At 40.8% G+C, this 21,327-nt stretch overlaps 1 protein-coding gene across 2 annotated transcripts in view; it reads left to right on the top strand.

Annotated features, from left to right (window-relative positions):
- LMO7 (LIM domain 7) overlaps positions 1-21,327 on the top strand; it is a 75,826-nt gene that overhangs the window by 16,066 nt on the left and 38,433 nt on the right. For both annotated transcript variants that reach the window (XM_009319553.1, XM_009319547.1), the window contains 9 exons: positions 13,394-13,424; positions 14,299-14,412; positions 14,900-15,098; positions 16,245-16,497; positions 16,963-17,262; positions 17,612-17,902; positions 18,177-18,377; positions 18,836-19,552; positions 21,068-21,097. In XM_009319553.1, coding sequence (XP_009317828.1) covers positions 16,283-16,497; positions 16,963-17,262; positions 17,612-17,902; positions 18,177-18,377; positions 18,836-19,552; positions 21,068-21,097 — 1,754 coding nt within the window. In that variant the 5' untranslated portion in view covers positions 13,394-13,424; positions 14,299-14,412; positions 14,900-15,098; positions 16,245-16,282. The remainder of the gene's footprint in view (positions 1-13,393; positions 13,425-14,298; positions 14,413-14,899; positions 15,099-16,244; positions 16,498-16,962; positions 17,263-17,611; positions 17,903-18,176; positions 18,378-18,835; positions 19,553-21,067; positions 21,098-21,327) is intronic.

Below are 21,327 nucleotides of genomic sequence, written 5' to 3' on the forward strand. Positions count from 1 at the left end.
AAAAAAATTTGGGGTGCATACTTTTACATGTACTCAATGTGCTGTTTTCCAAGCGAAGAGCTTTAAATGCGGTGTGGCAGAAGACTTCACATTCATCTCTTTCTCTTTAAGCAATAAATATCTGACTACTGCAGTGGTTCTGAATCAGTGTCTTCCAATAAATTAGCATCAAACAGGTGGCTGATTTGTTGTATCATGAGCTGGTTTTGATAGTACTGATTTATGTTATTAAAGATGAAGCTTGCATAACTTACACTGCAGTATAAGCTATTTTTGAGTATCTTAGAAAACTTGTACACTGTACTACTCTGCCATAAAAGTATTTCCTTGATGATGAAGACCATTGCATGTCTTTGTACCTTCACTTGCTAAAAAAATCTACAGCAGTGACTTTTATTGAATTTATTTTTAAAATGTATATTCTAGCAGGTTAATTGGGCCACTAACTGCATCTGCACTAAAATGTAGAGAGAATAATATGTTAAGAGCACTCCAGCTATTTTTTCATGGCCTTCTCCACCTATATAATGCTATGCAGCAAGAAAGTCAATTGCATTGCAAAAAACTTCCAGTGTTGTGTGGATAAATGTGGTCAACAGTTTGCCATCTGGCAACCAAACATGATGACAGTGTTCAAGGTTATCTCCCCTGTATGCTATCTGCGGGTCAAAGGGTGAAGGTATGTCCATCCTGTTCTTTTCTCCTGTACTTTGTGGTGGTTGCCTTCCTGTCAAGGAGCAGCTGAGTTTTGCTGCGGTTTGACAACCTATTCCTAAACCATCAGCAGAGACCGATTTATCCTCTCCTCATTGAAGGATGCTACTGGTTATTCCTCCATTGCACTGAGTTAATTTCTTCTTGTAGCTCTGTTAGCCTGGAGGTGAAAAGGAAGGGAGACCTTGGAAGTTATTTTGAGTCTCACTGTTGCAATATGCACGTTGGTGATGAGACCTCTGAGATGGCTTCCTGTGTGATTCTTCCCCAGTTGTAGTTTGTTTCGGGTAGGCTACACTAGAACTAAGTGTAATCAAGAGGAGAAACATCAGATTAGTTTTAGCGAAGTGCCTTTGCATTTCTTATCCTGTCTAGATTATCAGTCTTAATTGGGGGATGACAAGGTCTTGGCTTTTCACTGAATTATAAAACAGTGAATATAGTGACAGCACTGTGTTGTTGGGATTTCTGAATCAAATAGGGCTAAAAAATTGAGATCAAAAAGGCTGCTTCCATAGACACTTCCAAGGTAGCAGTTCTGGATTTAGCACTCACTAACGCAGTGTGCACACTGTCCCTTATGAAGCTGAGCCTCGTAGCAAACTGGTGCCATTGATGTACTTTGCAGTTTTACCAGTAGTTTGATTTAATCTTTGCAGTGATTAAATGCAATAATGATTGTCGTTCACAGGGTTTTCAAGAGACCCTTAGTCTTCAGAAGCTGTGGATTCCTAGATGAGAGTCTCAAGGTTTCTGTTAACCTTATCTGGGTCAAAAAGACTGCCCGGTCTTTATATGGAAATGATGAGGGTTGCTGGGGAAAGGACTTGTAGAATAGCCTCTTCCAGAGCCCAGGGGTTACTTTTATGTTATCCTTGCGCTGCGGTTTGATTGACTTCTGGGAAGGGTAGCTTACAACCACCATGGGTGTTTTAAGGAGCCTATTTCTCCAGTGCTTCATCTGGCTAGGCAGTTGGTGAAATTCTGCAGATGGCTAACTGTAGTTTCCAAGAGTTGGTGCATATAGTATCATCTTTCTTGTGAGAAGGAAGATTCCTAATTTAGCATTTACTCATGCACTCATTAAAGATGTTGGGAATACTGCCATGGCCTCACTTGGAGCAGAATTGGATCGTTTTGTTCCACTCCCTCCCTACCACCAGACTTAGTTGTAATAGCTAGTTGGAGCATTTTGGTGGTGTCTTAATTGGTGTCTTAAGCTTTTTTTTCCCTCAGTCATCAGTTTTGTGGTACAAATTACATACTTCATGAGTACCACTGGAAGAGAAGTGTGAGATCATCCATAGTTCGCTGACTGGGATTGTTTTCCCATATCATTAATTTTGTTCAAGTTTTTATTCTCAGACTCCTCTTAACTTTACAACAGAAACTCTCAAGTGACTAATAGCACATTTGGTTTCAGTAGGTTGGGATGCTCAGAATTGGTGTAAAATCTCCAACTTCAGAGGTATATGGTCAGACTAGCTTAACTTTTCTTCCCCCCCGCAATCCCCCTTTTTGCCTCCCACACAGACTTTCTAACATTCTGGCAAAGCAAGTATTTGGACTTTTACCCATTCTCTCACTTTGCAGTTACGAAGTATTCGTTTTTCCAACATTAAAAACTTGGCCAGAAAACCTGGCCCAAAAAGCTTAATGTTTTGAGCAAATGTTTAAAAATACCCTCTGACTTGGCTGCTCTAAGTAGCCTTAAAGCACTGTTGTCCACTGGTGTGGACAAATTCTTTTTCCCCAAAAAAAGCTAATACTTATCCAGTAATATTGATAGCAGCAAATTGAATTTAGTCATTTCAAATGTTACAGAAATAAATCTGAAGCCATAAGGAACCTGAATAAGAATAATTACATCTTTAAGTAGCTCCCTTATATGTGGATGTTGCAGGAGCTGAGGACGGGAGGTGAGAATTGTAGCAAATGTGGAAAATAGTATTTGCTTTTCTTAGATCTTGTCTGTTCCCCAAAACAAATGGGCACATTCTTGCGAAGAGTAGTACACTTTGTGAATTTTACTTGATTTTTGTATCTTGTTTTTGTTTTAAATTGTGTTGCTGTTTCATGCCATGTATTCCCTTGAATCAGCTCTCCCAGAAGACATCTTCTTTTAGCATTCTTTTCTGATAAGGGTGAACAGATTAACATTTGACTCAGCATTAATTGAAGTGCTCTTTCCTGGCTCTAAATATGTCTTCACAAATGAAGGCAGATCAAGAAAACATAGGAGATAATAAAGTTCAGTTGTATCTGTGTACCTCACTTCTTTTGGGCATATATGCGTCAACTAAAGTTAACAGAGAACTGACTTCAATAGAGAGAAGTCAGGTTCAGTCTGTATTTCATACTTTTGTGCTCTGTGTGATGAGTAATGATGTTGTGCTCTGTGTTGCTAGGGTAACCCAAAGAAACATAGAGAAAATACGGCAAAATTTCAAAAAGGAAGCATTATAATTTCTTCAGTGCTTCTTATTTGCTTGTGAAATATTTTGCCAAAATATTACTGAGAAAACCCAGTAGTCCTTTAAAGTTTTTATTCCAAATGTAGAGACTAAACTAAATGATGCAGTCATGCAGTAGTGATTTATTTTGTCTTAAGAACAAATGCCAACATTACTTTAACTTGTTTCCAAAATCTTTATCATGGAATAAACTGCGCTTACCTTGTACCTCCATTTTGTCATCTTCGCTCTGTCCATCTCCATAAATAAATCTAAATTCTTTCCAAAATCCTAGCTCTGTAACACTTTCCCCAAAGCTGTGCTTTTAGTCATCCCCCTTTAAGCTGCTAAAGCATTTGTTCTTTAATAATATGACAAAAGTTGAGAATAAAAAGAGGGGCTGGGGTAGACGCTGCCCCCATTCTCTGTCCTCCTGTACAATAGTTTGGCCAGCACTACATTGGAATTGCTCTAGAGGAAAAAATGAGCCATCGGAAATCTGTGCAAGTGACTCCCAAGTGCTGTATATCCCACATACCCCCAAAATGCAGGAGGTCTGTCTCCTCTCGGGAGGATATATCCATCCTCATGCTTATACCTGGCATTGTGGGTCTTGGCTCCCCTGCAGAGATGGCGACTGGAGTGGACTGAAGTCTGGATTACTTCCCACTCACGGGCCATGGGTAGGGCATCTGTAGTTTCTGCTGTTAACTCTTAGTGAGTCACCTCTGCGCTGAATTGTTTTCTGTGTATGTGTTAGAACAACAGCAACCGAGCAGATATCTATTTGGACGTGTGAAACTCAATGTTGGCACAGGCATGAGCATAGCAGTACCTGGATTAAGTTACTGTCAGTCATCTCTTTATCGGTGGATATGTTGCCAAATATCCAGTATAAATTATGCAGTATAGACATAAGGGGGGTTTTATCTTTTTTTGCACACCATGAGAAATTAAATAAACCTCCTGAAGTTGCTATTGAGTGTTATAAGCTGTGGTAAACTGTTTTGCTTATACACAAGGCGCTTGTACATCACTACCTGTTTGCTTGACACAAAAATAACAAAGGATTACATTTACCAAATCTTTCTCTGGGCATGGACCAAGGGAGGAGATTGAATGCAGGAGGGTTGTTGTGGTTTTTTGGTTTTGGTTTTTTTGTTTTGGTTTTTTTTTTCTTTTCTCCAGTTATATAGGCTATAAAAATCTCTCTATCTCTCTGAGCAAGCAAAGTTGTGTAACCTGCCAAATCCTAGCTCTTCCCAAGGGACAACCTCTGAATGCTTTATCCAAACTGAACGATTGTATTAATCCTGGGGGTCGAGGGTAAGAGAGTGCACGCAGGCAGTTGCTATGGAGTAGTTGGTAGATGGAAAATTTTTTACCCTAGCTTACCTTGCAGTAACTTGTTTATCCGTACCCTGAGTTGGTGCAGAGGTGTCTGAGCGATACTTCAGAGGGAATAAATGAGTCAGTATTGAGGGTTATTCTGCAAAATTACCTCTGGTATCTGCGGGTGGGGAGAGGGGATGTTGAAATACTTCGCTTAGATGTAAGAGTGGGAGTAAGAAGGACAATAGTTTTGGAAATATTTAATTTAATAAAGACAAAGAGGCATCAGGCAATGGAAAAGTGAATTTCGGTATTGTCTTGAAAAAAATGCTAACTGTGAGTTGCCATGGTTGCTGCAGCTTAGCTAAAGCAAATAATACACTTACACAGAAAAATTTTTTGTAAAATGCTGTTGAACTATTTTTGTGCTAGTTAACAGTTGCACCTTCGTGTGTTTTGTATGTATTTCTAAAAACTTACAGCATTGCACTTATTGCCTATTTTGATACTTATTTTTCAGAGTGACTCCCCAGATATACCAGCTGTTCCTTTTGGAAAGAATGCTAGCACAAATGTGTGTTCCCCATATGGATTTCTCTTCAGATTAATCTACAAAATTTACACAAGATGGTCTAGTTTGGTGGGGGGGATGAAGGGAAAGGATCTTCAAAACTGAATGCAAGAGAAGTTAGCGTAGATGAAGATCCTAATGATCAACAAGATGAACTCAAGTCTGTTGATTTTTGGGAAGGGGGAGTGTAAAATATCAACACTTATAGAAGGTACAAGGAAGGAAAAAGGTAGAAGTGGTAACATTTACTATAACCCTGGTGCCAGGGTCAACTGAATTATGTACAGGTTTGTTGGTTTTTTTTTGGTTTTTTTTTGTTTTTTTGTTTTTTTTTAAAAAGGGGGGGGGCAACAGGGAGGTAAAAGGAGGAGAGATGGAGTGATCCAGCGAAGTTATATGCTCCCAAGTTCTAAAGACCAATGCTTTGGAAGTTATAAAAATCTATAGGGTGTGTAAATAGTGATGTGATATAGCTAGCTATCCATCTATCTAAATTGCTGTGTTTAAGTGTTGGGTTTTTTTTTTCTTGAAAAGCAAGTAATTTCACCTGTGAAATTCAAACATCCTCTTGAATGTGAGCAAACTGTTTGATTTCCTTTGAGAACTCCTAACACTCTGTGTGAGCTTGGAGTCAACTCTTCAGCTTTTAATTCCTTGTGCAGAGAGTCTATCATTTCTCATAAAAGTCAATGGATGTTCTCGTGCTTCTTGGCCAAAGTATACGGCATGTGACTGGTAGCTTTCAGAAATAAAATACCCGCTATTTATTCTTGCATAAGTACCAGTCTAGACCTGGAATTTAAAGTAACCGATACAGACTGGGGAAAAAATCTAGATTAGCCCTGGAAAAAAAACAAGCAACCAAAACAATAGAAGAAATACCCAGTTTAATTACCTGTAATTAGTGAAGCTGCTGACTTTCAGGGGTTTTTGGGAATGGAGTAAAAGACACAAAAAGGGACCAGTCAACAAAGCTACACTAATTATTACAAATGCTTTAATTTTCTTTATTATAGCTTAAAATTTGAGCCGGAAGGTGCAGTATTCCATCAGTCTCTTCTTTTTGTGCAAGTTGTTGCTGCAGCAGTGCTCCAGCCCTCTTCCCCTGCCCACCCCTGAGATGAGAGCCAAGGAGTGCTCAGGTTATCAGCCAGGCTTCTCCACACAGGCTTGTTCTTCTGGGGACAGTTTTGGGGTTGTTTGGGGGTTTTATTTTTTATTTGACAGGTATGCCTTCTGCCCTACACTATCCTGAATATTAGTTTTCTCTTTGGGAGAACCTGTAGATTAGACTGAGATATGAGGAAGCTGGCAGAGGTGGACCACCCAGGGAGGGGTCAGAAAAGAGCGTGAGGAAATGGGTAATATTAGTGTCCGGTGACTTGCCGGGGCTGATGCACATTTCTAGAAGTGCCTGTTTTTGTTTTGATAAGGGATTTAAGAATAGCGTGGAAGCATAATGAGTGAGATCAGCAAGGAAGTGCCATGCTCAAGAGGCAGTAGGAAAGGACGGGCTCTGAGGCGATGGACGGGGACGTGTTCCCACGGAGGGTGTTGGCCGGCTGCATTCCCTCTCCACCTTTCTCCTCTTGGGCATCTCTTCTCCACCTCTCAGCCCCTTCATTATAGTAGGCGAGGGCACGGGGTGGGGACAGGTTGCTCAGTCATCAGGCCCCACAGAGCTCCTTGCTGCCAGCCGGTGGTTTTGTAGGGGCATGGAGAAACTTTTTCTGCATCATTTTATACCTGGTTCCGTGTGCTGTTAGGATGTAAGTGGCATTTGGTCTCGTGGATATGTTGCTATGGAAAATACACGTGCTTTTTATAGGCAAATAGAAAGGTCCATTTCCAAAAGCTGTTCTTGAATGCTGCAGCCATAATCTGACTGTTTTATTTCCAGCAATCTCAGCAGTGGACTGTGGCTCTCAGGGTTGAATATCAGTTCGCTAAGAATCCAACTGCTGGAGGAATGTCCTCATGTTTCTGTACCCATGCGGCAGCCCCATCTTCCACTGAAGCCTTTCTATTCTCAGCAGCATGTGGGAATTCAGTGAGATCCGATAGCGGCAATATTAATAGCAGTTGAGTAGGTGGCCAAAGAGGTTGAAATTTAGCACAAGCCTGCTGCTAGTTGGACAACCGGCATTCGTCTCCTGCGCAGCATACCTCGGCGGGGGCGGAGAATCCTTCAAACCCTCCGACGTCCTCCTCAGAAGTGTAAGTGAAGCTGGTCGGTGTCAGGCTAGAGCGCCTGGAGCTCAGCGAGGAGCTCGGGAGCGGGCTTGTTCTGCAGCCTGCTGCTCTGCTCCGGCTCCCAGGCCAGGGCATGGCTCTTCCAAGTCCTTCAAAGGACATCTGGGAGGTGGAACTGCTGCCTTGGTGGATGGAAGTTCAAAGGGAGAACACCAATACTTCTTTTTTAAACAGAAATCTGAACAGTCCTGTGTTCATGACATCTGTAGTACAGAGGAAGGGGTGGAAAACAGATAGCTTTGGCAGCTGTTGGGGTTTCTGGGGTATTCGTCACCAAGGGAAGGGTTTGGCACTGAGCAGGGTGCATTTGTCACTGGCACATTCCTTTCTATCAGTGGGAGTGTCTCTGTCCCTTCTTTCTCCCCATAAATGGATTGAGATTTGTCTTATCTCTTTGGGCATGACCACGTGTACTTTTCTCGGCAGATAACTGTCATTTAGGGGAGGGGGATTCACTGATCTAGCGTTTTTTTTAGAAAAATCATAGATTGATATCTAAACTGTAAATATGTTTCTACATGAGAAACAGACCCTCAGAAAGCCATGCTTTCTGAACGGGATGCTGTAAAATCATCTTCCAGAATTTTGTTCCAACTTCTTGGTATCTTGGATTTGGTCTTGAGCTCCACGTTGATGTTATCCCTGGAAAATAACTAAGTGAAGTGTCAAAGTAGATTTGACACAATGATTTGATAGTTTCTGGAATTTAGTATGTATTAGGACGTGGGGGAACCAAACCATATAATGTGTTAGGAAAGCAAAATCCAAACTATAGGGTATATTTGTTAAAAGTCTTGAAATAAGTCAACCTAAACACAGTTACTTAAAATGCTCTGCTCTTCTGTAGGGAGTCACTGGAGAGTTGTACATTTAAGTGTCAGCATTGCCAATGGATATCTTTTATAATTGGTTAAAGTCTAGTTCATGATTTCTTAAAGTACTGCGGTCTGCTAGCTACTGTAAGGTATGACTGTCTTGTACAATATTTTTTTTTTTTTTAAAGTACCTCAAAGTGCATTAAAATAATACTAGCAAGCTTCCCTCACTCCTCAAAGCTAAGTGTCAGCAGATGAAGGGGAAGCACAGAGCGCCTCTGGCTGGGGTTTTGTCACGCAGGGACTCTCACGGTACTAGTGTGCGGAGCAGGGTCCTCCTCCAGCAAGCCCCCTGCCCGCTCCTCTGTGGCAACACGTTGCCTCTGCTGCGGTGCTGACGCAGTCGCTTGTATGAGCATGCTATAAAACAGATGAGCGAGTTAATTTGGGGTTTGAAAATGTGTCTTAGGAAAAATCCAAACAAAGAGATGGGCACAGCCCTTTGGTCCTGATGCATGACATGGAACCGCAGCGTGATTCAGAGTCGTGTTGGCATAACCACGGGGGCAGCAAACAGGAGCAGCTTGGAAGGAAAGGGAGACCAGGAAATCTTTAAGCTAGAGCTGCTGCCAAAGCCTTTGTATTATCGAGCTAGGGCCTTGGTTGACTAATTTTGCTATTTAACCTTGAGCAAACAGCAGAGCTGACAACAAACTCCTTGAGCTGTGGCTGAGCCTGCTGATCTGTCGTGTCACTTTGCTTTATTCTTGTAGAGTGGTCCTTATTAGAGAAACATCCGTCAATTTGTGCTGGCTGGGCGTAAGTGATGTTTCTGAATATGCGTTGCATTCAAACATAACGGAGGTATTTGGTCTCTAAGTGTATCATCTTCTAACAAGTGAGAGCTATTTCTGTCCCATTTGTATTTTTTCTGTTTGCTAAAGGATTGACGTAGATGAGATGATTTACACAGAAGGTATTATTTCTCCACAGGTGGTTATTTCACATCTTTTTGCATCAGTGTTCAACTTGGAATTATGCAGTTGTGCTTCATAATTATTATAATAACTCCCACATATTGTTATCTTGTGGCCTTTAGACTTTCATGCTGTGTTTGATAGATATTTTCCAGGATGGCTAATCTTGAAGTTATACATAAACTTTTATTGACACCACTGCCAACAATTAAGGTTCACGCTTTGTGAATTAAAGTTGTACTTTTAAAATTTTGACAGTTTTGCGTTGGAGTTTGACATTGGGCTTAGATTGGGTAACACAGAGGATCAGCGTTGCTTCTCTTTTAAACTTCAGAATGAATGCTGAGACTGCAGCAGGAGCAGATGAAGTATTTGGAATAACATTCTTTCTGCAAGATCTTAACCGCTCTCCTTAGCAGCTTCCTTCGCTTAGTTCAGGCATCTTTAGCGAAGTTGCATTGTTAGTGAAAGGAGATGTAAAAACCTCTGGGAAGACAGAGAAGTTTAATGTTTGAAATGACACGAAGTGTTTTGGTAAGCAGTGTTGCATCGTCATTTGGACAGGAACCCACTTCTTTCAGCAGATTGTTTTTGGATGCAGCCTTGGCTGTGCCCTTCTGAGCAAAGCAGCAGCCTGCTTATAACTTTCAGCGTAATGGCATTCATTTATTCAAGCCAGAAATTAGGTTACACAGAATAATATTTTCATAAAGAATATAGTCTGCGCCAGCTGGGCTCTATGATGATTTTGGATGAAAACATCAAAAAGCAGACTTCTTTCACGGTTGCCCAATGTAGGATTGGCATTTATTTGCATTGATGAAGATACTTCAGCAAGTGGGATACCCCTTCAGTTCCTAGAATAGCTTTCGCAGGACAAACGTCTCTACAAGCAGTGCTGTGTGTGCTCTTCAATGCTATACGCATGTTCAAAATAAGAGTGTTTAAAAAGCTTAAAGGCCACATTGCTGAAGTTCTTGCATTCCATCTTCTAAGTGATTGCTTCAAATACCGTGTGAGAAACTGAGGTTTTCAGCCCTGTGTGTTTAGAGCCAGGCTTGAGAAGGGGAGTGGAGGTGGGAGCAGGAGCTCACTGCTGGGTAGCAACAGGTTGTCAGAGAAGGTAGGTTCGTGCCTCCTCTCACAGCAGCAAAGAACTTGCTATGCTTGAAGTTGGTGCCTCTGTCTTGTCCCATGCTGTGAACTGTAGCTGTTCAAAGGTATACACAAGACCTCAGTTGAATTCTTGGCATAGTACTGCACAGTAATTACATTTTGGTAACACTTTATGAAGGAGAACTTCTATTTAATGTAATTATTTCATTTGTGTTTTCATTTACTGCAATTGAGTTAAAATCTTGCTTTTTTTGTTTTGATGCTCACAGGAAAAAGTAATTCCTCAAAGCTCTTAAGTTTGTATCACACTTCCATCCAATAGATATTTGCCCAGCTATTTTAAATGCAACATACTGGAGGGTAACTGGGCAGTGGCTTGTGTGCACAAGCTCAGATGTGCATTGTGAGCTTGGCCAGGTTGTACATATAAAAGGCTCTTATTTCACTTGGAGAATGAGAGCAAGTGGATCCAAACTGCATCGTCTGCAAGTTGCATGCCTCAGAGGAGAAGCAACTGTGAAGTTTGTAGGTGACAAATGGCTTTTAAGGCCTTGCAGTAAGATAACAGCATTGCTTCTTTATTCGGGATTTTCTTTTGGCAAAAAATTAGGCACCTATTGTTTTACACAGATTTTAAGACAATACACTAACCATCCAGAATCATCCTTCTTTTCTTTGGTTAAGCACCATCATAGAATTAATATATGCCTATACAAATGAGGAACTGATTGCTCTAGATTAGCCAGGGTTTTCTTGTTTTGATTTTTCTTCTGCTCGGACTATGTCAATCATTGCAAGTTGCTTAAAAGGTTTAGAGACCAATAGGCGTAGTTCAGAGAAGGAGAGTAGTAATGCAAGTGAAGAAACTTTGCTCACAAAGAGTACACAACTTGTCCGTTTGCTTCCATTGTTAGCCAAGCAAACATGTGAATGGAGTACGGTCTCTCATTTGAGTGTGTGAAACTTCTCCCTGCCTGCACCTTGGGTCTCAGCTATGCTCATTGGTTTACCTGAATGTCCTAAGTTCTGCAGTGTTTATAGCCCAAGTACGCAGGCCTAGTGTATTTATGTTTATTCCAGTATAGAAAATATATTAAAATATAAAGACGGCTGAATGTTGCTCCTGTTGCAAATGGTTGACCTAAATGATCCCAGAGAACTCACGGAAGGCAGAAGTGGACACCATCATGTTCAGTCGTGTAGCTTTGCTCTGCATGAAGGCTGGCAACATCTTGGATACAGGCTCCAGCTGACGAAGGGCAGAATTTTTCATTGCTTGCTAGACTGCTAAAGTTTGGAAGCAAACTTTAAGGCATCCTTAACAAGGGCATGCATGGCCTCTGCTTTTATAATTGCAAATAATGAAAGAAATTCTGCCCTAATGAAAGGCTCTTAGACCTTGAAGCTAGAGAGTGTAAACCTTTAAAATTATCTCTGTCAGGTGTAGGAAGTCTTAATGACACCACCACAAGAACAATTTTCCGTCCTCTTGGGAAACAAACTTGTCTCTGGTCAGCACAGTAGGTCATGGCCATGGTGTGTCCTGCAGCATGGACACCAGAAACGAAATCCATGTACTGAAGAAGAAGAAGAAAAATTTCTCCAATATCATGCCCAGTGACAAAAGAACAATGTGTTTTGGAAGGGTGTTTTTTTGTGGGTTTTTGGTTTTGTTTTTTTTTAAAGTGTAAATATTTTACATTAAAGGAGAAGGATTCCTCCTTATCCATGAGAAAGAAGTTGCTGACTACAATGCCAGTCGTGTTTTTGGCATGTGATATTAAGGAAGCTGCAGGTGGGGATTGATCCATCTCAGGACTTTGTGTTCCTGGCAGCCTGATTTCTTTATGGTGTGGGGGACGAGCAAGGCAATTACAGCTGCACGGAGTGGGAGCGGGCACTCTCAAACTAGGAGCAAAGAGAAGGAGGGATGGTCTGTGTTCCTGCTGGTTGTCACGTTGCACCGAATTTCGTATTTCCGTGAAGAGTGCTGTCTATGCTGACCGGGCCCTGTCATCGTTTTGCTACCTCTTAACTGTGCCCTGAACAGTTTATTTTACCTTTTCCCTGCAACCTTTGACTAGCTTGTTCCTAGAGAGCCAGAAACAGGATAAGTGCCCCGATACATTGTTGGTCTGACCTGTTAGGGGGTTCTGAGTAGGTCTTTCTGCCGCCGTATGTTAAATCATGGGGTTTTTTTGCTTGAACCCCCTCACCGTGCTGTGTGTGAAGCTTGCCACTGAGCCACCCAAACCAACAGTGTGCCGAAAAGTCGTTTTGGTGTATTTAAGCCATTTGCCCTTCCATAGCCGCTGGCAGTGCGGGCAGGAGTGTTGTGCAGCTACTGACTGCAGTCCAGCCCTGAGTATGTACACCTGAGGACTGAGGCTGTGGTACCCCACGTTTGGGAGGCTCCTATCCGAAAAGTTTCTTCTTGTTTTTAAAATGAGCGGGAGGAGAAGAGGACGACTGTGAGTGTGTGTGTTGGTGCACTTCCGAGGTGTGCCACAAATTGGCTATATATGTTAAAAATTTACTAATGTTACTGATTGCATGTTTATTGAATTTTTTTTGAGAAACAGGTGTCTTACATAGAAGCAAACCAAACCCCTCCTTCCAGCCCTACAATATCGCTCTCCAGATGTCCCAGTTTCAGTTGCTCATTTTTTGTCTGAAAAATTCTCTTTAGGCTGAAACGTTCTCTGTCTGAGGCAAATATTTTGGAAAATATAATACAATCAGGGAAAAAAAGTAACAGTTGAATCTGCTTTCATATGGAACTGAAGATCTTCCTGGCTAATAGAGGCTATATTTCCCAAAGTCATTAGCTTGTTTTCTGCTTTTATTTTGTTGGTAACGAAAAACCTTAGCTAATTAAAAAAAACCTAGAGCCTTTCTGAGTTCTTCTTGAATCAGAAACTATAATAGATCAGCTAGTTTCTTGCTTTATATGCAGGGATTGAAATAGTACAGAGTTATGCCTGTGAATTCAAAGTGTGAATTGCTTTTTATTTCTTTTGGAAGAGTCGTAGTTGCATATTTTATACTAGCCTCTAATTGGGCCTGAAACCTTTTAAATCTTGAATAATAATTAAATTTTAAGTCAGAGATTTTAAAAGTTTTTGTTTTGTTTTGTTTTTCTCATTCCCTGCCCTGCTTCAGACCGGAGGAGACCAACAGAAGAGTGAAAAACGTAAGACACGCTTACTTCAATGCTCTCTGAAACAATTTCGCACTAATTCTGATTAAATATTTTTAAGACATTTCTGTTTATGGCACTATCATGTTTACCTTATTCTTCAGCTGTTCATTTATCTCATGCAAATTAATGCCATCTTACGATGATCTCTACACAGCTTACTTTCCCAAATAAATACAGTAATTAGAAACAGTACTTATATGTGCTTACTTGAGATAGATGAGATAGAATCATAGAATCATTAAGGTTGGAAGAGACCTGCAAGATCATCGAGTCCAACCATCAACCCAACACCACCATGCCCACTAAACCATGTCCCTAAGCACCTCATCTACCCGTCTTTTAAATACTTCCAGGGATGGTGACTCAACCACTTCCCTGGGCAGCCTGTTACAATGTTTAACCACTCTTTCAGTAAAGAAATTTTTCCTCACATCCAATCTAAACCTCCCCTGGTGCAACTTGAGGCCATTTCCTCTCGTCCTATCGCTAGTTACTCGGGAGAAGAGACCAACACCCACCTCGCTACAACCTCCTTTCAGGTAGTTGTAGAGAGCGATGAGGTGTCCCCTCAGCCTCCTTTTCTCCAGGCTAAACAACCCCAGCTCCCTCAGCCGCTCCTCAGCAGACTTGTTCTCCAGACCCCTCACCAGCCTCGTTGCCCTTCTCTGGACACGCTCCAACATCATGCATCGTAACACTCTTTAATTGGTTTTGGTGGAGATCCTAGCTAATGCTGTAGACAAGATTTTACACTTCATTGTGGAAAACATCTCTAACAACGTGCTGAGATGCTTTTATACTGGTACATGGTTTAAGAGGAAAGTAATGCAGTTTATATTTGATTTTTTTATTTGTTTGTTTTTAGGTTTTGATTACACTATACTGGCTTGGGAGAAAAGCTCAAAGTAACCCTCATTATAGTGGTCCTTACCTCAATCTTAAAGCATTTGAGAAGTTATTAGGGCAAGCATTGACTAAGGTAAGGAATCCAAAAAGAACAGTAAACATAATAGCCTGAATTTTATCGTTTGCTATACATTACAGCATCAACTCTAAACAATCTCTTGGGGGTTTAATTTTATTCTTAGTTTGGAGAACATGGTCATTTGTTTTGTTTGTTTTGCTTGCTATCAAAGCCCATGTGAAAGGAATGATTTTTACCTTACACTGGTTCTTCTGCTACCCATATAATCATGAAATTCAGAATCCACCTGCTCTTACTGATGTGGTAGATTGCGAAAAGCCTTGTCTTGATTCCCTTTGGCTAAGATAAGAGAAATTTAAGACTTTGTGTTGAATTTCCTATCTGCGCTTTTGTATATGTCGTTTCTAGGGGTTTGCAGCAGTCTTTGGTAAAGTCCATTTGCGCACTCAAAATGCATTTTAAAAATTTTTGAGCAAAAGCTCACAAGTAGCACTTGCACCTTACATTATTGCAAAAGACCTTTCTAAACTTACTCTCATAGGCGCTTGAAGAGTCCAGCCACCTGAACAGAAGTGGCAGGGACAGTGGGTACGGTGATATTTGGTACATTGACCGGGGAGAGCCCTTTTCGTCTTCTGCTAGCCATAAAAGAGACGATTCCTTTGATAGCTTGGACTCTATTGGTTCACGATCCTCCACAAGCTTTTCATCAGATATAACCTTGAAAGGTGGCAGTGAAGGTATGTTTCTTCCTCTTTTAAATCTTTTGTTGACATATGTCTTATGAGTGTGAGAGAAGACAATGTACAGACCTAGTACTTTGGGTGCCCAGTACATAAATTGGCTTGAAAAGCAATTCCAGTTTTGCAACTGCCGCAGTTGCGTTTTGCTTAAGCAAATATTGACCTTTAACAGTTGGTAGAAACAAAGCAACGCGCACATGAATTTTCCCAGGAAGGGTTGTTGGGAGTCTTGCTCTCACAGCCACATTAGGTTGTGTTAATGTGCGGGGGTATTTTCTCATAGTTCAGGAAGGGAAATTGCTAGAATTCAGATCCTGAGGGGATCACCTAAAATTCAACAGTTGCGGAAGTCTCTTGCCTTGTTCCTGGTGTGGATATGTCAAACCTCTACGTCTTCACTCCATTTGTGAATATTCAATAAGGTTTTTTCTCGTCTAGGTTAAAAACTGAATAGTAGTTGTTACTTTGACAGTTTGTCATGGAAAGAAAGGTAACAAGAAGAAACTTTGTGACATTGGATCCCTACAGCTGTACTCTAACCTGTTTCTCTCCCAGTTTTAAAATGCAATACAAGCTTGTAGTCTAACTTGAAGTTATAAAAACTGTGAGCTTTTGGATTTTGTTCCATGTGAATAACACAAAATCATTGGGCCGAGGCCACATGGAGCATTTCTGATCTGAGCAAAGCAACATGTAGCCATGCTACATATGTGACATACCCTGGGCTTCTACTGGGCACTAATCTGGTGAGATGAGCATGTTGCTGTACTATTTGCTGGTAACTTGGCTTTGTTAGTAAATTTGAGTGGCAAGTATGTTTTTAATTAAAAACCTTTTGTGCTGTTTTACGTCTTCAATCTAGAGGTTAGCGCTTTGTTTCCTGCAGGGAGCAGTGACAGTGACAGAATGGAACAAATGTAGCAGGGGTATGCAAACCAAACTCAGCTTAATGGACCTTATCGCAGCTTTGCCACAAACTTCTAAAAATACCTCTCCTACTGTCCTATCAGTAGCTCAGCAAATTTGCAGCCGAAACGTCTTGAATGTGGAGTTAAATTGATGTTAGAACATTTTGGTGCAAGTTCTAGCTAGAAGCTTGTGTCTGGAGAATAATGTCTTCCCTTTTCTCCCCTTTCTTCTAAGGTTGCGACAGTGACACAGACTCGGAACTGCCTTTCAAAATGCACGACTCCCATAAAGATGACAGGTCTTACCGTAGGATTTCTGTGATTGAACCAAAACCTACCACTGACTTCAATCGCTTCTTACCCAACAAAAACAAGCAGGTGGCGTATGTGCCAGCACCCTTAAGGAAGAAGAGGACAGAGAAGAATGAGGACAACAGGAGGAGCTGGGCAAGTCCCGTCTTCACCGAGTCAGATGGAACATTTTCAAGGTACTGGTGTGTGGTCTTAGTAAAGCAGACTTTGATTTAGGACTTTTTAAATAAGTGATTTCTTTATTAGTTAAAGAAAAGCTGCTGTTGCTGCAATACAAAGTAAAGTATTTGAGTTTCCATATTTTAATGGGGGGTATGTTTTGGTGTGGTTGTGTGGTTGGTTTTTTGTTTTGGTTTTATTTTTTTACTTTTTTCTACATAACTAGTTTTCTGGTGTTTGAGTAATGTTTTGAGGCTGGTCAGACTCCAGATAGAGGGTATTTAAATGATCTTAAATGCAAGTTCACGAGAGCTAGACATACAGTTTTAGTTTCTCATTAAAACCTTCCAAAACACGGTGATGAATTTCGGTTGTCCGGCTTCTTGGTGCGTACAGATGAGATTAGTGGGCATTTCTTGGGTCCCATCATTGCCTTCATGACTTCACTGTCTTCATTCTGTTCCTGTTTTGGTCAACCTCAGTGGACGTGAAAGGAATCCCGTAGCTTCCTGCCAAAATAGCAGAGCAGAACGTGGGCTTACAAATCCAGATTCCCTCCAGATGATCTATGAGTATGACAGTGGCTCTGATTCAGAAGCTGAAAGAAGGCTGCCCGACGTGGTTATGGATGACTTAGCAAAACGTAGATTTCTAGTCAAAAAGAGCCCTGTGAGCTCTGCTGCACCTGGACATCATTTCGTGTTGCGCAATGACTCTCCTAAATCTTGCTCACAAGAAAGTTATCCAGCTGGTCCACTAGCTGCAATGCTTGAACCACTGAGGTCAGAGATACTAATCCAAGATCCAGTAACTATTGTATTACCCAAATTGCAGTCCATAATAACTCCATAACGTTAGTCTTCTAACTGGCATTTTAACACAGATGATAATTCTTTATGCCTTTTCTGTCCAACTTCGTATTTTTGTCGGAGGCGGTAGGATGCTGATATAACCATTTAACTTTTTTTTTTTTTTAATATATATTATTGTTTCTGGTGCTGCAGTGATGGAATTGAGAACTAATTTGCTTCATTCACAAGGTTGAACTCCTGAGCCAAAAAGCATGTCTTTTTGCATTCTTTATGTCAAGTTGCTCCTAAAATATCTTAACTGATTGGGTATTTTGAACAGTAACCAGAGGAGGCAGAGGCAGTTGGATACTAAAGAGGAAAACAAACCAAGAGTTAACATTCCTTCAGAATTATCTGGGTATTTTGATGAGGACGAGGAAGAAGAAATAGGCATCCCAAACATTGAAAAAGATGATCTCTATTTTCGCAAGCTAAGTTCTTCAGTGGCAAATACAGTGGGTGCTTTTGACAAATTTCTTCCTAAGTTTTGGACTCCAGAGGAAGAATTGCTATGGAAAAAAATCAAGAAATCCTCTTTCAAACCCTGGTATAAAGAGATTCAAGGGTTCAGGTGCGTTTTCATGCATGCCCCTGTTTCTCTTCTGTGTGCGAAACTTACAAATAAAGTGTAGTTGTATGACTTTGTTTTTATTTTTCATTTTTATTGCCAGTGTAGCAGCAGGATATGTTTTCTCTCTTCTTTTTTTTTTTGTGAGAAAATAGTTGAAATATTATTTCCATTACACTGTTGCACCATTGGCACTGTGCATTTTACTCAATGAGTACACTTTGTGGTTTGTTTTTTTTTTTCTTTCCCTCTGCTCATTCTTTGTGCTGCCACACAGTAGAAAGAAATCAGATTCCGAGGATGAGGAATTTGCTTACAAACAAAGCTCTTCCATTGTTGCTAATCAACCAAGACCAAGTTTTGACTGGAACAGCAGTTGCAGAAGGGATCAGAGCTATAAGCCAACTGCTGAATATGTGGGAAGCTCATTGTCACAGATTGCAGAAGGAAAAATCTTGGAGGCTTCTGATCAGCCCAGGTTGATATTGCTGCATGAGCTGTACTCTTGCTGCATCAGAAAGAAATGGCTGGATATGCAACAGCTAAATGAAATTAAACCATGTCCTGTGATGTCGCGCTTTTTTTTGGTTATTACTATTTTGTTGGTTTTTTGGTTTTGGTTTTAAATGTAGCCGTAAGTTGCTGGTGTTCTGAAAGATGTAAATGCAAAAGCGTAACATGCTGTATAGGGTTACTGGCTTTGTGTGTGAGCATGTAAGAGTGCTGTTTCTGAGCAGGTTAGTATGCTGTGATACCTTTACGCTGGTTGACGTGTGCTGTGCTACGGTTAGTGGTGGTGAATGCCAAGCGGTGTAATTGTACTGCTCGGGATACTGCAAGTCTAAACCAAATGTGTATCACAATACATTGTGATCTGCTTGTCTCTTGCTAGTTAATGATATTTTTACTTCCCTCCTTTTGTTTTATATGCTTCAGTCAGTTTTCATTACTTCAGGCCCTGCAAAAATACTCTGACTACTTGTCTTCTGAAACGAAGACCAAAATTGATCCTACTTCTGGCCCTAGGCTCATAAAATGTAGAAAGAATATTTCCTTTGTACCAGGATGCAAGCAAGGAGATGCGGAAAATGGATACCTGTATCCAGATTTAGAAAACGATGACTTGTTCGTTCGGAAAACTGGGGCTTTCCATGTGAATCAAGTTGTTCTCCAAGACCCCCGGTATTTAAAAAAATTCTCTGACCAGGAGCCTCCCCTAGAGGGTGAGATAATTCTGCAACCCAGAGAGGGCCAACCTGTGATTCCAGATTTGGAAAAGGATGACATGATTTTCCGTAAGATCCTCTCTCAGAAAAAAGAGGTGCCTTTATCGGGAGCTCCAGACAAGTATCACCCGGCCCTCTTTCCTGATCCGTGGAGTCTTCCGGAGGAGATCCGGTCCAAATTTCTGTGTTTACTTGAAAAAAACACGACACCGGAAGAAAGAAAGAGCAACGGCAGAGTGCTGTCACCATCTTCCCGCCATAAGAAGGATGATATGCTGACCCGCAAGATTGAATCTTGGAAGGTGGGAAGCAACGTCCAGCCAGTAAATTTCATCCCGGGTCCGTGCAGTGAAGAAGACTGGAAGAAGTGGGAAGCGATCAGGGAGGCCAGCAAAGTTAGACACAAGAAACGGCAGATGGTGGAGAGGTCAGGTTGTGTCCCGCACGGATTGCGCTTGAGTGCCATTGAACCCTTTCCATTCAGAAAAGCATCGTCTTGTGCTGAACCATTTGTAGAGTGCCAATCTGCTATTTGTTCGTGGCGTCCTGGACAAGCTTTTTATTTGCTTTGAATAGAAGCTCATGACTGCAATACCATATTTTCAACAAAAAAAAAATCACAATGTTTTCTAGTTTTAGGCTGCTATTTTAGAGAAAATATTTTATCATTCCTTCAGGCTCAAAGTTCTGCATAAGTTTCTTTCCATGGTTGAACAGGAATAGTGATTATTCAAAAGACTGTGGAGGCTAGAAATATTTTCTTTTTTTCCCCAATATAATTGGTAAAAACATTTCTGAAACACATGAATTCTGGAAATGGGCATTCTGATATTCTTGCTTGCACCTAAGTTTGAAAATGCTTGTAAACTGTCCTACCACAGTTTTGAGATAATCAGATGAGGTGAAGAAAAGTATTAGTGTTGTTTTGCCTGCCCAAAGTCACAGTGCATGCAAGGTGTGTGTCCGTGTAATATTAAATGCCACTGTGACATATTTTATTCTGCCAGTATTTTCCCCCTGCTTTCATACAGTCCCGATTAATACTTTCCCCTAATCCTTTCCTGGTATACTCAAAATTTCTCTTCTCTGACTGAATACCGTTTTTAACTACTTCCTAGCTCTCCTTTGGATTTGGTGCTTACCGGGGGAGAGTGGGGTTTCGAATATTTCCTTAGCTCTGAAAATACGGCATTGCAAGTTGCAGTTCTCCCAGCTGTGCATCATTACTTTGTGACTAAGACACTTCCATGTTCCAGTTGATATTTTGACGTTGCTGCATTTAATTTTTAAGCTTAATACTGTTAACAGAGTGCGAGCTTCACTGAGGAATATTTCTGAAGTGCTTGAAAATATTTCACGTTTTAAGAATTCATTCAATAGAATAAAATACTCATATTCAAGAATACTAAAAATCCTCTTGAATCACACTGGATGAATTTGGTTCTCCATTTAATGTGCTAAACTTCTATACATATAGCCTTTTACTCTTATCCGTTCCAAGTATTAGTTTCATTTAGTATCGGAGATGGTTGAAGTAACAAGAAAACAGCCTCTGTAAGCTAGGCTTCTTGTTGGGACTCAGGTTGGCATTAATTTTCATTTCTTGAAATGAGTATCTTTTGAGCATCATGCTGTTCAGCAGCACTGGAATGTGATGCAGAATTAATACAGGGCTCTATTCATGCAGTATTGCTAAATCGGAAGTGTTGGAAACTTGTGGGCAGCCTTGTTATGTCAGTTTTCTGCCCGACTTACACATCATTCAAGTCCTGATGTGTTTTTTGACTAGTGTCAGATCTCCAGTGTGCTATTCGATGCTGGCTGGTCCTCAAGCTTTTAGTTTCCCCTTCACTTAGCGAGAGTGCTGGTGTACTGGTGGTGTTAATGTTGTTACGAATATCAAGACATTGAATCTTTTCTTTTTTGGTTTCTGATTTCTCAGACTGTTTCAAAAGCTTTCTGATGAGCAAGGGTAAGTTTTATAAAAGCTTGAAAGAGCGTAACGGTATTTTTGCCTCTTTAAATTTTCATGCATGCACAGTAGCTAAAAACTCATGCTGAAAACAACTTGTGCATGCTGCTTTGTTCTGTGCTTGGGCAATTTACGTAATGAATGTAAGAGACTAAAAGCTATGGGTCTGGCAAAAGTTCTTTCTGGCGTCTAGGGTATCCATGTTATGGTTGTCAGGCACTTTGAAAATA

The sequence above is a fragment of the Pygoscelis adeliae genome, unplaced genomic scaffold, assembly GCF_000699105.1.
Source record: "Pygoscelis adeliae isolate BGI_AS28 unplaced genomic scaffold, ASM69910v1 Scaffold500, whole genome shotgun sequence".
NCBI classification, from domain to species: domain Eukaryota; kingdom Metazoa; phylum Chordata; class Aves; order Sphenisciformes; family Spheniscidae; genus Pygoscelis; species Pygoscelis adeliae.